Source organism: Syngnathus leptorhynchus, chromosome 4, assembly GCF_054491065.1.
Source record: "Syngnathus leptorhynchus isolate UIUO chromosome 4, UIUO_Slep, whole genome shotgun sequence".
Classification (NCBI taxonomy): Eukaryota; Metazoa; Chordata; class Actinopteri; order Syngnathiformes; family Syngnathidae; genus Syngnathus; species Syngnathus leptorhynchus.
In genome coordinates this window covers 15,777,256-15,793,278 of record NC_141198.1, presented here as the reverse complement: position 1 = coordinate 15,793,278, position 16,023 = coordinate 15,777,256, and the positions used below count along the sequence as shown (strand labels likewise).

At 43.8% G+C, this 16,023-nt stretch overlaps 1 protein-coding gene across 1 annotated transcript; it reads right to left on the bottom strand.

Moving 5' to 3' along the window:
- Positions 1-196: 196 nt before the first annotated feature.
- LOC147058438 (metal transporter CNNM4-like) lies at positions 197-16,005 on the bottom strand. Its single transcript, XM_085909213.1, has 8 exons — positions 15,381-16,005; positions 13,891-14,737; positions 9,522-9,665; positions 9,322-9,456; positions 8,040-8,209; positions 6,328-6,424; positions 3,620-3,807; positions 197-3,369 (listed from the first exon to the last, which is right to left on the bottom strand). Exons 1-8 carry the CDS (start codon positions 15,966-15,968, stop codon positions 3,115-3,117), a joined length of 2,424 nt encoding a protein of 807 aa, XP_085765339.1. The 5' UTR covers positions 15,969-16,005; the 3' UTR covers positions 197-3,114.
- Positions 16,006-16,023: the final 18 nt, after the last annotated feature.

The window sequence follows — 16,023 nt, the reverse complement described above, 5'->3', positions numbered from 1 at the left end:
GCGTTCCAACCCACGCACACTACGTACCTAGCGTGGGATAGAAAAGATCCCCTATTGTGCTTACAAAAATAATTTTGGTTGACACCTTAACTCGCCCTAAGCTTAGTCGTAGAAAGATTTAAGCCACTGAAATGTTTAATGATTAAAAATTGAATTGAGTGATTCTTACCACCTTACAAGAATGCATACAAAGATGGCAAAGGTCGCTCACGTAGAGAAATAGATCTCAAGTTTATTAATAACAACATCCATCATGAAAAGTCATTAGGACAGAAATTATAAAACACTATTTACAACATTTGGGATTTGTCTTTAAGTTAGCGTCATGAACCAAAGTTGTTTTTTTTTTAAATTTATTTATTTGAAGTTCATTCCCTCCGTCGCTCAACTCGGATCGGCGTGGAAAACAACACGCCACAGCGATCATCAACAGTGTTTTGAGGTACAAAAACAACAACGTGAACCGACTGACAGGCACACGGCATAAAATGAAACCCCGGTTTGATTGAAAGCATTCAGGGTTGATTGAATTACTAAATACACTAAATAAAGCAAGAGTTCCCGAGAAAAGCTGAAGGCAACAAAATGACGAGTATTACTGAAAGCAGTTTCTTTTTCAACAGTCCTTATTGCGACATAAAAATATCTAAAACTGTTGGCATATTTTTTGGTGGTAGGGGAAATACTGCTCTCCTTATTAAAGTGCATTCAGGAATAAACACAAAAAAAAAAGCTATGATTTCATATTCCCAAAACGGCTAAAATGAGGAACAAAAAAAAAAAATGTAGGTGGAAAATGAAGCAAACTTTTTTTTAATTTTTTTTATAATTTTACTTTAAGTAGCTACGGATCATTGATAGGTTTATTGAATTATATTCCCATCACCGATTAAAAAAAAAAAAAAGAGGTCTTTTTGCTTTTGGATTTTACGTACTTACACATACAGGGTATGCATATGTACGCCATACACACACACACACACACACACACACACACACACACACACACACACACACACACACACACACACACACACACACACACACACACACACACACACACACACACACACACACACACACACACACACACACACACACACACACACACACACACACACACACACACACACACACACACACACACACACACACACACACACACACACACACACACACACACACACAAATTAGAGTTGTGCTTAACAAATTGCAGCAGGTGATACTGTAAAAATGTTTCCAGGGCAACCCCAAGTGGGCATGTCACGGGGTGGTGTGGAAGTTGGGGTCACTCTGCAAACTCTTTGGCATAGATTTCCCTTAGAACCACCAAGGTGAATGTACCGTTCTTTGTATTTGGACACCTTTGTCCAGATCCTCACCAAATTTGAACAGATTCTTAGGTTGCTAGTGAGAATAAATTCGTAATATTGCAAAGATTTTATGATAGCAAATTCTGAAGGAGAATGTTTAATTATGGTCAAATTCAAATTGGAACGTGATAAGAGGAAAAAGTTGCAATATTCATGTATGATTTTTTTTTTTAATTTACGATTTTGATTGGAGAATAAATCATAGTACACCAAACGTTGCAATTTTCCAATGGAAAAAAAAAATAATTGAACAACTTTTGAAATATGATGATTAGTCTTCCAATTATAAGATTAAGGCAATTTGCTGAGGAAAAAATCATACAATTGCTTAAAGGTAAAAGCTTTGAGAAAGTTTGAAGTAAAAGCTTACATTTAATGAATTTTTTCTTAAAAAAATATTTCTGTTAGTTTTTTTTTTTTTTTTTTTTTTTACAAATTAAGATTTTACTCCAAAAACAAAACGGGAATATTCTCGGCACGTTCTAAGTATTCTTTCTTGTAATATTACGACTTCATTCTAAAATTGTACGATCACTTTCCTTCTGTTTTGCAACTAATATAACTACAACTCACCTCTGAATTTTACAGCCTCTAGAATTTAACGTACCATCAGTCACACACTGTCGCGTTGGAACAAAAAAAACATTCACAGTAAACTCCCACAATGCCCGGCGTGCATACATAGTTATGTTCATGTGAATAAAAAAAAAAAACGGGGACCGCAGCATCCTTCTTCTGCCGTCAGTGATGCAGGGTGGAAAGCTATTAATCGGATTAGAATCGTTTTTACAAATTACAGTTGAAAACAAAAAAATAGCACAAAAGTTGCATAAAAAAAAGACTGTGTGTTCCTTTAAGAGGCTCACTTGATATTTTACAGTCAAACAAAAAGTCGGAGTGTGTCGGTGCTCCGCGTTTCCCCACGTATGATTAAACCCAACGTCAAAACGACAACAATCATCGAGGCATAACAATGAAATCACAACCCCCCCCCCCCCGTTACACGTACAAACAATCACGCGTGGAAATGTTTCAAAAGAACAGAGGACAATAAGGGCCATACTGGAAAATTGGAATAGTAAGGGAAAAAACCAAAAAGTGAAATGAAAACTAAAATAATGTTGTAATGTTACAAGAATAACGTCTGCTAATTGAGAATAAAAAAACGTAATGACTATTTCTCTAAGTAAAGCGACATAAGAGGGGGATAAATAATTTGTGAGAATTTTAGTGAGTGGTACGAATTCAAACATTAAGGTCAAATATGATACTGAAATATTGCGAGAATAAAACCGTTATGTGATGTTACGAGAACAAAATTGGATTTTTTTTTTTTGGACCATAATTGACTGTCAATTACTTTTCAGTGGCAAGCTGTGTCCCTCTCACTTTTAATTTCATTTTTGTTCAATTTGATTTCCGGTGTGGCCCCAATTCTTCTTGGTACAAAATGAAGTAGTCTTAAAGCAAAAATGTCCCTGTTTTTTTTTTGGTTCCCACGCCATACACACCGAGCCATCTGAAACGCTACATTCATCATCGCACTGATTGTCGCCATGGTGGCACGCAGTTATACTGGACGTCCACCACACAAACATTGAATCTCTCATCGGAACAAGGGTTGATTTGGATTTAGTTTTTTTTTTTCTTTTCAGGGTGGGGGGGGTGCGGTGTGAGTCTCCCTGAGTCTCTTCGACGGCAGCGGCGTGCAAGCGTGCGAGGGAAGAAGGAGGAGGAAGTTTTAGATACTGTTATCCAGCTGTCCGCGGTGGTTGGTGTCGTGAGGGGGCGAGTTCCGCTGGTTGAGAAGCAGCATGGTGGTCTCGTCGGGCCCGTTCTCCGTGGGGCCCGCGGGTTCCAGCTCGGCCAGGGTGACGTCGGAGGCGTCGGTGCCGGGCTCCGTCTGGGCGGGTAACTGGTGAACGCTCTCGGGCGACTGCGGCGTGCTGTCCAGACGTGACGCCATCAGTCCGTTCTGGTACTGCGAGCGTGTGATCTGGAACAGCGTTGAATCAATTAGTTCATTTTTTTGGGGGTCATTTTCATTATTCTTTTTTTTAAATAATTAATAAATCAGTTTTTTTTTTTTTCTAAAACATTCGTTTTTTTTTTTTTTAACAGCTTTTCTTATTTGCAAGATATAAAACGATTTCATTCTTTAGCTCCCGGGCTCAGCAGAATCTCTTCTGAGGCGCAATGAAAATCGAAAAGGAGCCATTTTCTCCCGTCCTCTTTATGGCACGTACCTTGACGTATTGCAGGTTGGTGAGGGCACGCACGTAGAAATCGGGCGTGTAGATGGTGCTGCAGTTGAGCTGACTGCTGAGGTGACTGTTGCTGCCACTCACCGACACCGACAGCGACTCGGCCCGGTCGGCGCCGCTCAGTGACGACGTGCGGTTCAGGACGCTGATGTGCGACGGTGAGCGGAACTCTGCCAAGGCACAAGTCACACGTTGGTTAAAAAAAAGGACACTAGATAAGGTTAATTAGTCGGGGGGGGACCCTAACGATCAACAAATTCAACTTGTGAGTCGAGGCTGCGTTGTAAGTCCCAAGTCTTAACCTTCAAGTTTCAAACAAGTACCAAGTTACTGTGAGAAAGACAAAATTGAATAAATCAAGCCAAACCAAAGTCGAGTCGGCAGATTAAAGTGAAGTCATGCCACAGAAATGTAAAGACATTTTAAAAAATAGAAATCATAGAATTTGGGGGGAAAAAAGGATGTTTCAGTTGACTTTTAAATGTTTAACTACTTGTCATTTTAATAATATCGTTATAGAATTATATCAAGAAAATACACACATTAATACACAAAATATTTAAAAACAGAAAAAAAAATCTTAAATGTTTCTTGATAGGGTAACATTTCAAATATTTGATAGAAACTTTCCAGCAGTCATCGAGTGACACAATTAGTCACAAACAATGTCCCGTTTTTTGAGCTTTTTGATTTCTTTTAATGAAGAAATTTTCCATAAGCAATTTTCCACCTCGGCTTAAACACAAGTGCACACACGCGCTTGCATGACTAACCCAGTGCATCACACCAAAACTGTGTCATGCACAAACGTGCTTGCACACGCACGCAAGCCGAGCGTTCCTTTTACCAGTCAGCGTGAGTCGTCCAGCAGGTGGCCTCAGTGAGTCATAGGACACGGTTTTACCTACACGTGGCAACCACAACGTTAGATCGTTGTGTCTGAGTGTGTGTGTGTGTGTGTGTGTGTGCGTGTGTGTGTGTGTGTGTGTGTGTGTGTGTGTGTGTGTGTGTGCCTGGCTTGTTAGTATTTGTTTGTTAGTGGTTAGCTGTTCAGGACTTATGTTAACCTTCCAACATCCAGTAGGAAACTTAAGGGAAACTTCAAAATGCCGTCAAAAGGATTGCTTCTGAATTATTTCATATTTACAATTAAAATGGTCTTTTTTTTTTTATTTACATTTAATAAATATATAAATACATTGAAAAACAAGCCTGTGTGTACATGTAAAATAAATAAAATCTAATAAATACAACTTAATTATTAAATATGATCAAATGGCATGATTATTATTGCCTTTTTCAACCGCAAATCATTCAATTTTTTTTTAACCATCCTGAAAAGATTCCTACTGAATGTTACATGTTTGTCAAGTGAATTTTGAGTGAGTCAATGGGCTAAATTAACTTCTCTTTGTTTCATAATGCAATTCAAACTACTGTAAAATCATAGGGGCTGATAAAATCTTGGTTCAATGTTGGGTTAGGGTTAGACTGATGTTGGAGGAATGAAATTTCTGCCATTCTGAGTGAAGATGTAGAGTGCAACCATAGGTCCTCACATTTGCCACTAGCTAGCTGCTAGTTTTTTGGGAACTTAAGAGGGGTATTTTTGTAGTTTTCTGCTCCATAGTTTTTGGGAAGGAGGGAGGGGGGGGTCAGTGTTGTGCAATTGAAGCGGCATTTTTGCGATGAGTAATGATGATGACTGCTATGTTAGCTGCTAATGCTACTCTTACCATTTCTCAATTACTTTCTAGGCTACACGTCCAGCCCAATCAAGAGCCGGTCTACTGTATCATAAACCCGACATGCCGAAGGTTACCTGGCAACCGCGCGAACAGAGAAAACCTCTTAAAGGAGAGGTGGCGGGGGCGCGGGGCGGCCGCTGAGAGGAAAAAGTACAAAGGTTGAGCGAGAGGGAGCAAAAGGTGGGACGCCATTCCACCAACAGACAAACAAGGTGAGCACATGCAAAAAAAAATCTAAGGTGGGCTCGCTCGCTCTTCCCTGAAGGTGTGTGAACAGATTGTGTGGGTGGAGGGGGTTTTAGGGAAATGGAAGAATGTTTCATACTTTGCAACCTGGATACCCTGCAGGAAGGAGTGATGAGGGAGGAAGAGGAAAAAGTAGATGAAGAGAGAGGAGGGGCGGAGAGGGGATTCAATAACGTTAAAGCGAGTGACACTGAAAGCTAAGCCAAACATCAAACCAGTCAAGAATAAGCATCAATTAATCTATTAAAATACAGTATTTTGGTCTTTTTCTATAAAGTTGGTTGATATGAATGTGTTTGTTATTTTATCTCATTAAATTGGTTCATTTATTTACTGTAAATAGTGACAGTAATAAAATAATATCAAGCATTTTGCAAATACATTTAGTAACTTGTTTTTCTTTAAAAATGTTAATTAGAATAACATTTACAATGAATATTTACAAAATGCACATGAAAGAAATTGGATGGACATGTCATGAAGACGCATGAAGACGTTTCTACGACCTTTGCCCAAATCTGAGGACAGAAGTTAACCACTTCAGTTTGAAGCAGGCTTTTTTTTTTTTTTTTAATATATGGGCAAATTCCCGGGCTGGTACATGGACCGACTCCTACGAGGGAATTGGTACAAGTGAGGAAGAAATAGAGGCAGAGCTTTGGGTGGGTGTGGGGGCTTGTGTGAGGTGCTCCTCACCCAACATGGGAGCGCTGAGCGCCATGATGCCATAGTAGGAGAAGGGTCCAGTCTCAAACTTCATGTTCTCGTTGCCGGCTTCCACCTCCACCCGGCCCTGATGGAGACAGAAAAATTCATTGTTTATTACTTTACGTTACAGAATGGTTATTTACTCATTACTATTATTGGAAATGTCATGTTTTCTTATATAAGAGTGTAGTATTGAATATTTGAATACAAACAGTTAAAAGCATAATATTACAGGTGTGAGGGAAAAACCGAGATGAATCAGAAAATCAGTTTTGATTTAAAAGATGTGAACGCTTCTCTGTCTCTAATAAACATATACATAGCTAACGACTGAAGTTTTTGATGTATGGTTAAAAAAAAAAATGTTGCCAGTGACAGTTGATGTAGTTACAGAGTTTGGCCGTCAGAGGTCAGTGCAGTCTGATATTTCATGTGCGGCATCCGAGTCACATGACCAAATTGCGTTTGTGTGCCGATTGGTTGTTGATGATGATGATGATAGAGGCTAAGGAGGCCTCCGGCTTGTTTGTCTACTCAGCCCAGCCCAACGGGTCGGCTGGAATGTGTGAAATGCAGCAACAACGGGACACTTAATCCACACACGGCATCACTCCATCCACAAAAGCTGGACATGCGCGACCGAAGACAACATAAGCAGCGTATAACGTCAAGAATGTAAAGATCCAAGGTGCCCAAACTTTTTAACTGCTGGATGACTGCAAGCGGATGGTAAAATTCCTTCAGCAGCTGGGTCTCGCCCACTTGCTGCCAATTCGACAATCATTGTCACGCCAGCCGCCAGGGAATGTTTGAACCATGGTGAAATATTTGGCTTGTAGATTAAAGGGGGGGGGGGGTTCCCCATAAGCTCACGCATCACCCCCTACTTGAGCCTCAATGGCATTCAGAGAGATAACTTTTTTTTTTTTTTTCCTGTGAGGCCAAAGTTTAAAAGCGCACGTTAATACCTCACTAGAAATGTGAGTCAAGTGTCCATCCACCAAAGATGACAACGTATGTGAGGCGTGTGTTGCCAACCTGTGCTTTGTGACGAGCCCACAAGCGCTCTCGTGTTCACAGGTGGAAAAAAAAAACAAAAAAACATATTACACACAATATAGTCGGAGTTAACATCATCATGAAGTCGTTGAATCAATAATCAAGCTCAAAACCTTTTGGATAATGTTTTGTCCAGAAGAGTTAAGGACAAGAAGTCAGCAAATTGCAGCGTCACGATTAAAACACTTCAAGCCTTCTGTTCAACAAATGCTAGTCAAGCTGAGAATTCCATCAGGTCATGAAAATGTCAACAAGACAACAATCTGGTGTTAGGAGTGAATGTGTGAATCACATTGTGGCTACATCACAGACAGAAGATATTTCCACACACATTTCCCAAGAAAATAAAGTGGTGGTTGACTCCTTTTTTTTTTTTTTTTTTTTTTTTTTTTTTTGATGCGACAAATGAAAGCAGAGATTTGCAATTGCCAACACGGCCCTCAACTTTAGCCAAAGGGAATTCTGAGAATCCCCCACACGGGGGAGGCTCGGATGACATCATCTTTTCCCCGAAGCGGCCGCACGTAAGGAGTGATCGAAGCGTAAGAGTAAGGCTTACGAGAGCAACGGCAGAATTTCGGAGGTTTTGCCTGCCGTGCATCTTGAGAGTGTGGAGCAGCGGCAACAAAATCCACTTTTACCTGCAGTATGAGTATGAAGTAATCGACAGATTTCCCCCTCTGGTAGACGTAGTGATGCGGCGAGCGCTTGTCGTTCTCGTCGAACTTGATCTCGTGAATGACGTCGGGGTGGCGCAGCATCCGCAGCAGCACCTTTTCGGATATCTGAGCCGGGTTGAACTGGGTCACCTCTGTCCACACGCGCATAGAACAACACAATTAGTGTGAATGTAGAGTTAGGTGCTGTTTTGGTTAGGAACATGACCAGAAATCATTAGCGTTCCAAATCTGAAGTTTCTATTTTGTTTTTGTTTGAAGTGGACAATTCCAACTAATTAGGCACTGAGTGTTTACGCGCCGGTGCCCCTGTTTTGGTTAGCAATAGAGATGACTGCAAGTTCTCAATGTCCTTGTGATATTATGACATTTAGTGCTGGGAGCGGTTTATTTCTTCCAAGTAGATGATGCGGACGGATGGCTGAAATACCCAGTTAGGTGATGTTGTTTTGGTTAGCAACAGCATAAATATCCCGTTTCAGTAACTACCTTGACGGTGGTGGCGGTTTACGTCTATTTGAGAAAGTCATTTATTTGTTGTCAACAACACCTGCCGGCGAATTGGGCCACAGCAAACTTTTGACTTTGCGCGCCTCCGAAAGGTTCTGCTGTTTTGGTTGGCAAGGGACAATTAACTATTGCGAGCATTAAAAGACAAAAAAGGTAAGCCATACAGGCTTTATGACAGAGCTTAGCTAGTATATTACATAATGGTTAACTTATCACATGCAGTTCAAACACGACTGAAGGGAGCGGAATGAGATTGCGACAAGGGCATCTCGGACCGCACCCACGCCGCAAACAAAGAAGCGGCGGGGCCCTTGCAAACACAACCGAACCGCGAGGAAATCCATCATCGCGTGCTGCAAACACTCCTCTGTCGTTGAGCGTTGATGCCATACATCAGCAAGATACAGAGAGGGGAGGGGTGAGCAGTTACACACACCCCGGACAGAGGACGGACGGGGAGTGAGAGGGTGACTATGTCGATGAATGTACTTTAAACATGGTGCCATTTGTTATAGAGGACATTTTAGAGCTGTCATTTTAATACAGTGCTATTTTTTTTTTCCCCTCACCATTCTCATATCGTCAGAATCTAATTCTGCCCTATCCCTGGTGTGTGTATATATTATAAATATAATACAGTATATACACATATACTGTTCATACATTTTCACATACAGAGAGTACATGAGAGACACGCAGAGCATCAAATGTGAAAATTGAACAATCTCCCTCCCACCTGTAGCCAGGAAGCGGTGGGCTGCCAGCAGAAGCTGAGGCGAGATCTTAACCTTGGACTCGCTCTCGTGCTTGAAGGCGGAGAAGTCCCTCTTGTTCTTGTTGGGCGCCACCTTCTTCCTGGTGCGGTTGTCAGCTGAGAAAACAAGCCCAATTAGGTACCGGCTAAACCGACGGCCACGGCATTCATCGGTGACTCACTGTACTGGTCCGATTCATCCAGAATCTCCGACTTGATGATCTCCTCGATGACGTCCTCAAGCGTGACCAGGCCCAGCACCTCATAGAAGGGGTCACCCGTGCCCTCGTTGTTCACCTTTTGCACGATGGCCAGGTGGGACTTGCCTGAGACAAAAAGCGAGTAAACGAAATCAAATTGATGAGCTGGCTGTGTTAGCTTAGCACACTAGTTAGATGACATACACACACACACACACCATGTACACCAGCCTTTTTAATTTCCAACTGGTGTATTCCACCCATCAGTCAGACAACAAATGGTTCGACCACCTGATCCGGGCCTCTAATCCAAGACTCGTGCGAGTCCCTGGGATGAGGTGTTCACTCTTCAAATAAATTATTCATGTGCGATAAAGAACTCACATTAAAGAAGAAGCTTTCCTGTAAATCACACAATCTGGACATCCATCAATCAACAATCGATATGGGTTCCTTCTTACCATGTGACTCAACAATAAACTACCAGGCATGGTTAATGTGTACGCGCTATCTTTACATACAGACTTTGACCGACGCTTACATGTAAAACTAAACAATTATTTAACCCCCCCCCCCCCCCGCCACAGACACACACACCGCTCCAGATCATGAGCTGAATTATTAATAATGAAGCACTTCCAATAAGACAACAATAGAGACGCTGTATCAAAAACGGAGAAATCCAAGCCACATTGAACTCATCGACGGCGACTGATGCTGCACTTTAGTGTCATTTGTCGTCTGCTGAGTGAAGATGTAAACTGCTACGTTAGCTTCAGGCGCTAAGCTCGCCACTTGCGATCAGAAGTCCTTGCGGATGGCTATCCCGACAGAAATAGCCACGATGTGTCATGGGAAAGGATCTCGTCGTGTGTGTATTTGTTGAGTCAATATTTCAAATGCGGCAAGAGCCCTAGGGAATAAACTCTCAGCCCAACTGACTGGAGAGTCACTTGAGCGTCGGGTGACACCAGCACACGCACGCACGAGCACCCACAGACAAAGATGTTCTCCAAGAACAGCACTGGCCATTGTGAGCATGTATCAGCTGAGCACACAAATAAAGAACCAAAGGCAAAGTCGGCCTCCTGCTGCCGACTGTCCGTGCTGGCTCACTTTCTGGCAGGAAGCTCAAAAGGTTTGTCGACAAACACAAGAGCCGCCAAACGCCTCGGGCATCTCGCATGGGCACACACAAAAACAAATATGTGCACACGCACGTCAGTCTCTCTCTCTTTTTTTTGTTGTTAGTCTCAAGATGGAACCCCTCATGATGTGGGAAGTGGAGGTAGAGGGTGGGCATCTGCTTGGTTATTACATTGTAACTGTAATGAATTGAACTACTCACGTTTGTCCTCCACATGAGGCTGATTAGCGGTTTAGCACATTCGGTGTCAGTGCGAACAAAAGGCGCCACTCCTGTTTTACAAAAAAACAGGAGTTGAGTTTCAGGTGTGCCTGTATGATGTCATCAGTTGAGAGCTAGTGCACAGTTAAAAAAAAAAAAGAAGAAAAAAAGAAAGAAAAAAGAAAAAAAAAAGACAGGTGCGTGGGGGGAAGATTTGGAAAATTTCCCACTTTAAAGCGTTTTACTAGACTGGCGCAGGGGTCACTGGTTACGATTAGCATCAAGTTGCTAATAGATTAGATGTCAGCGTGCGTTCGTGTCGGTGTCGAGGTACAAAGGTGACAGAGGACAAGCTGTCGGGACACTTGACAAAGCTAGCAGGTTGGGAAATGATTGAAGAAAAGAACAAGAAAAAAAAAAAAAAAAAAAAAGACCCGCCAAAGACACACACACACACACACACACACACACACACACACACACACACACACACACACACACACACACACACACACACACACACACACACACACACACACACACACACACACACACACACACACACACACACACGCACACAGGCACACAGGCACACACTCTACTTGTGTTACTTGAACAAAGCCAACGTAAATGTACACAAATATTATTGTGGGCCAGTAAAGCCTTTTAAATATTATTATTATTGTTACAAGACAGAAATCAGTCAATCAACAAATTATAATAATCATACTAATAATAATAGTATGAGTGAAACAACAACTTTGACATATTTGTACGTGCGCATAACATCAAGTGGAGCAGCTGAGGGAGATCATGTGACTCACGGTGGGTTGACTCTCACCTCAAACAGCTTCACAAGCCTATGTGTGTTTTTTCACAATGACACCCGCTGACTTGGAGGCGCTTTAATAATCACCACAAGCTGTTTCTGGACTTAAATTACACCCGAAAAGCTTTTTTTCCCATTCGGACCTGCGGAATAGAAACACAATGCAAGCGCAAAGGGTGACCGCCGTCTTCTTGGAGACCAAGAAAAAATTCAGAGTTCAAATTGACTCTTTCATAATAGCTTTACTTAGGTTGGGTGACATGGCCTTCTGAAATTGGTTACTTTCCTCCTTTTTTTTTTATTTATTTTTTTATCATTCTTTGGTAATCAGAGTAACTTTCGTCAAAAACAGCGGTTACTGACCAAAAAGTGGAGAAAACGATTTTTTTTGGTGAAACGTCAAATAGATCAGTCACGATTTTTTGTTGCTTTTGTGGCAGCAAAGACGGCAACGCTTAAGATGACACTTTTGTATTTTTCACGGCCACTCAGCTGAAGACATCACAATCGCCCATTTTGTTTTTTTAACCATCCACATCGACGGCGCGCGACCTTCAATTTGGCGGTTGCGCCTCTTGGACTTCCGCCTCTCCCGCTGCGACTTCCCGCTCCCGCCATTAAGTTTTCATAATGTTTACTGGCGGGGTGTCGCCATCTCAGAAGGTCACCTGGCAGTTCTGAGCTCCTGGGCGGACACCTTAGCGTTAGACGCCGTCACCGCGGTAACGGACGCGGAGCAGCAGAGTTTGGAACTCGAGATTTTGGCGGGGGGTCCGGCTTGCCTGTCAATCCCGCAGTCGAATGAGCAAAATCCTTTGCTACGTTATTTTGATGGATTTTTATGAACGTTACGATTCAATTTAGTCAAGCCAGAATTTCTAGTGTAGGACAATAATGTGCCACAATATTCATTGTACACACTGAGCAGAAATAATATTAGCCTGTGACTATTGCATATTTGTAGCATGGAGAGAAAAAGTCTACACACCCCTTGTTTACCGACCAGGTTGTTGTTGTTATCCAAACTATTCATGTGACTAACTCAAAACTGTGTTTTTGGGCAGCCGGAAGAGATGAAAGGCTATTTAATGATTTCAAAGAAACAAGTGCAACAAAAGAAACCACAACTCAAGGCACCGGTGTAACTTTTTTTTGTTTGCTTTTCTTCCCGTGAGTGTCTAGTCAATCCCGATGGCCACGCCAGCCAGCCCGAGATGCACCGCAGAGCTTTTTCTTGGCCCGCCGCCACTTCACACTTAACAACAACAACAGCAGCAGCAGAAAGCAGCGTGACACACGACAGGAAGAGACTCCTCCGAGCCTCTGAAACACCGCCTTGGCTGCAGCCCCCACTTTGAACACACGACCCCCGTGACAAGACGTCCGATAGGGAAAGCAAAGAGGAAGTGTGTGTGTGTGTGTGTGAGCAGAAGTAAAAGAAGGAAGCGTCGTTATGAGTGGAGAACAAGCCTTGATTTGTTTGTGCTTGCCCGTGTGTGTGTGCGTCCATGTGTGGTCTCCTCGAAATCTTAAGCCATGGACGATTCCCCCCCCCCCCCCATTACTTGTGGAAAAAGAATTGAATATGAAATGTTTTTTGAACAAAACATTCTTGGGCCAGTTTAAAACTTGCCAGCTTTCAATGACAAAAAAAAAAAATGTTAGTAAGGCCAATTTTTTTTTTTTTTTTTTTTTTTACATATCTTGAAGCATTTGTTAATTTGGCATTTTTGGTGAGATCAATTCACAACATTCTGGCATGCATGTAGTTTTTTTTTCCATCAGAATGACCACTGTGCATGTTCATAAAATACAAATAATACATATAATAAAGTTTTTGGGGAATGTATATATAAGTGACATTTTTTTTTTTATCTCACTTTAGCTCTTGAGTACATTTCAATCCATCCATGTTTAACTTTTATTTTTGCACGAGTTGTTTCAAAACTAGTTTGCGCACTGTTTTGAGTACTTTTGCTACATCTGACCTTGACTAATGTGTAAAATGAAAATAATTTATGATAGAAGATTAAAAAAAAGGTCTGTTTGGAGCACTCCTGTACCAAAGTGGCAAATGGTCTCAAGAGTTGTTCTCATCTCATGTTTTAGTCACCACACTTGCTTCATTAAGCATCTCGGTTTGACCCCACGAGACATTTTCATGCAGCACCAACCTTTTTTGAACTCCTCCAGCATGGAGTCCAGCTTGGTGTCATGGAAGACAAAGTGCACCGGGTGGTTGTAGAACTTGGTGATGGTCTTGAGCGTGGTGCTGTCATCGGGGTCGACGAAGGCCAGGTCCTTGACGAAGAGCACGTCCACGATGTTGGAGCGCTCTCCCTCGTAGACGGGGATGCGCGTGTAGCCGCTCTCCATGATCTCAGACATGGTGTTGAAGTCCAGCACGGCGTCGCTGTGGATCATGAAGCAGTTGCCCAACGGCGTCATCACGTCCTCCACCGTCTTGGTGCGCAGCTCCAGCGCCCCCTGGATCATGTTAAGCTCCTCCTTCACCAGGTCGTTGTAGGGCTCCGTCACCTTCAGCATCTCCACCAGCTTCTCCCGGTTGTACACCGTGCCGATCTCCTGGCCCAGCACGCAGTCCAGGAGCTTGCTGATGGGCCACGACAGCGGGAAGGTGAGCAGCATGAACAGCTTGGTGACCAGGATGGTGTTGGCGCCCACCGCCAGGCCGTGGCGCGAGCAGAGCGCCTGGGGCACAATCTCGCCAAAGATCACGATGCCGACCGTGGAGGCTATCACCGCGCCCACACCCGACTTGGTCAGGTCGTCCAGCAGGATGGTGAGAGTCGTGTTAACCAAAACGTTGCCCAGGAGAAGTGAGCACAGGAGGTAGTTGCCCTTGCGGCGGATGGGCTCGATCTTGCGGGCATACTTCTTCTCCTTTTCGGTGCCGCAACTCTGCACGATGCGCAGCTCCATGGGGTCCAGGGCCATCAGGCCCAGGTTGAGACCACTGAACATGCCTGACAGGACCAGCAGGAAGGAGATGAGGATCACCTGCAACGGTGGGACGTAAACAAGTACTTGCTTACTGGACTCAAGTATCTTTACCAGGTGTCCTGTGTATTTATTGTTCTGACGACTTTTTGCTCCCTACAACTGAAAACAGCCACTCACAAAATCTCAGTGAAATTTCAGGATGAATTTTACAGTACGGGTCAACTTAATTTGACCTGTTAACTTTTGAACCCACACACCCATCTGTTCAATGTTTCAGTAGTTCTCGGCTCATTTTGGACCCGATCGTCGGGGGGGGGGGGGGGAAAAAACCCACAATTAACACACCGCGTAATGTTTTTGGGTCATCTTAGAAAACATACAAGCACTTCACAGACCTTGGTCGGCAAAATCGGGACAAACACGGCCCGATTCCTTTTATGCTCAAATCTTCAGACTATATTCTCCTCTTTGCCCTGACATTTGGAATTTGGCCTGTTTAGCTTCACACACCTTCTTTTCTACACTGCGTTTGGGCTAAATGGAGATGATCCAAGTGAGGCTGTGACTGTCTGGATTCTGCGTTGACCAACTGGGACAGGTCATGAGAAGAACTCACCAGTCTTGTGTTGTTGTTTTTTTTTTAAAAGTATGTTTTCTTACACTTAAGTACAGTGTGTGAGTTTCGCCACCTCTGATTCACCTGAAGCCACACGGGGAGCAGGGACTTCTTCACCTCCACCACCCGCACCCGGCCGTCCCCCTCGTCCAGCAGGGACCACGCGTCCGGGGGGTCCAGGGGGTCTCGCACACACAGGGCGAACACCTTGACCACCTCGCTCTTGCGAAGCTGCTTGACGGTGACGCTGGCCAGCCCGGCCGTATTGTGGTTACTCACGTTCATCGTACCCTTCACTACCAGGTCCTTGCTGTGCTCCGGGCACGTCCGGTTAAGAGGCACCTCCACGGCGCCGAAAGCATCGTCCTCCGACTCGCTAGAATAAAGCTCCATGAAGCGGACAAGCGCCGAGCTGTTGGGGAACAAGTGGAGCCCGTAGAACCGGACCAGGATGTCGCTGCCCTCTGTTACCTGGATCACGCCGCGCTCGGTGGTCCCGGCCGGCATGTCGCTGCGCTCCAGCCGCATGCCGAGGATCCGCGTGCTGGCCCGCGACTCGGCCAGCGCCACCTCGGCCAGGACGCCCGCCGCAAGGTGGGTAAAAAGCAGTAAAGTTCTCAGAAACCCGCGTCCGCTCGACGCCGTCGCCATGTTTGTTTCGCTCACTGTCATTGGTGTCAGAGGAGGGCGGGAGAGCGGGGGAACTGACGTGATCGTACTTGTTTGC

What these genes read in the sequence shown, in the direction of transcription:
- LOC147058438 (XM_085909213.1), bottom strand. Translation starts at nt 15,968, where the DNA reads ATGACAGTGAGCGAAACAAACATGGCGACGGCGTCGAGCGGACGCGGG. An exon ending in GCTGGAGGAGTTCAAAAAAG is followed by an intron (nt 9,666 to 13,890) that starts GTTGGTGCTGCA and finishes TTTTTGTCTCAG; the next exon opens with GCAAGTCCCACCTGGCCATC. An exon ending in CCACCGCTTCCTGGCTACAG is followed by an intron (nt 8,210 to 9,321) that starts GTGGGAGGGAGA and finishes GCGTGTGGACAG; the next exon opens with AGGTGACCCAGTTCAACCCG.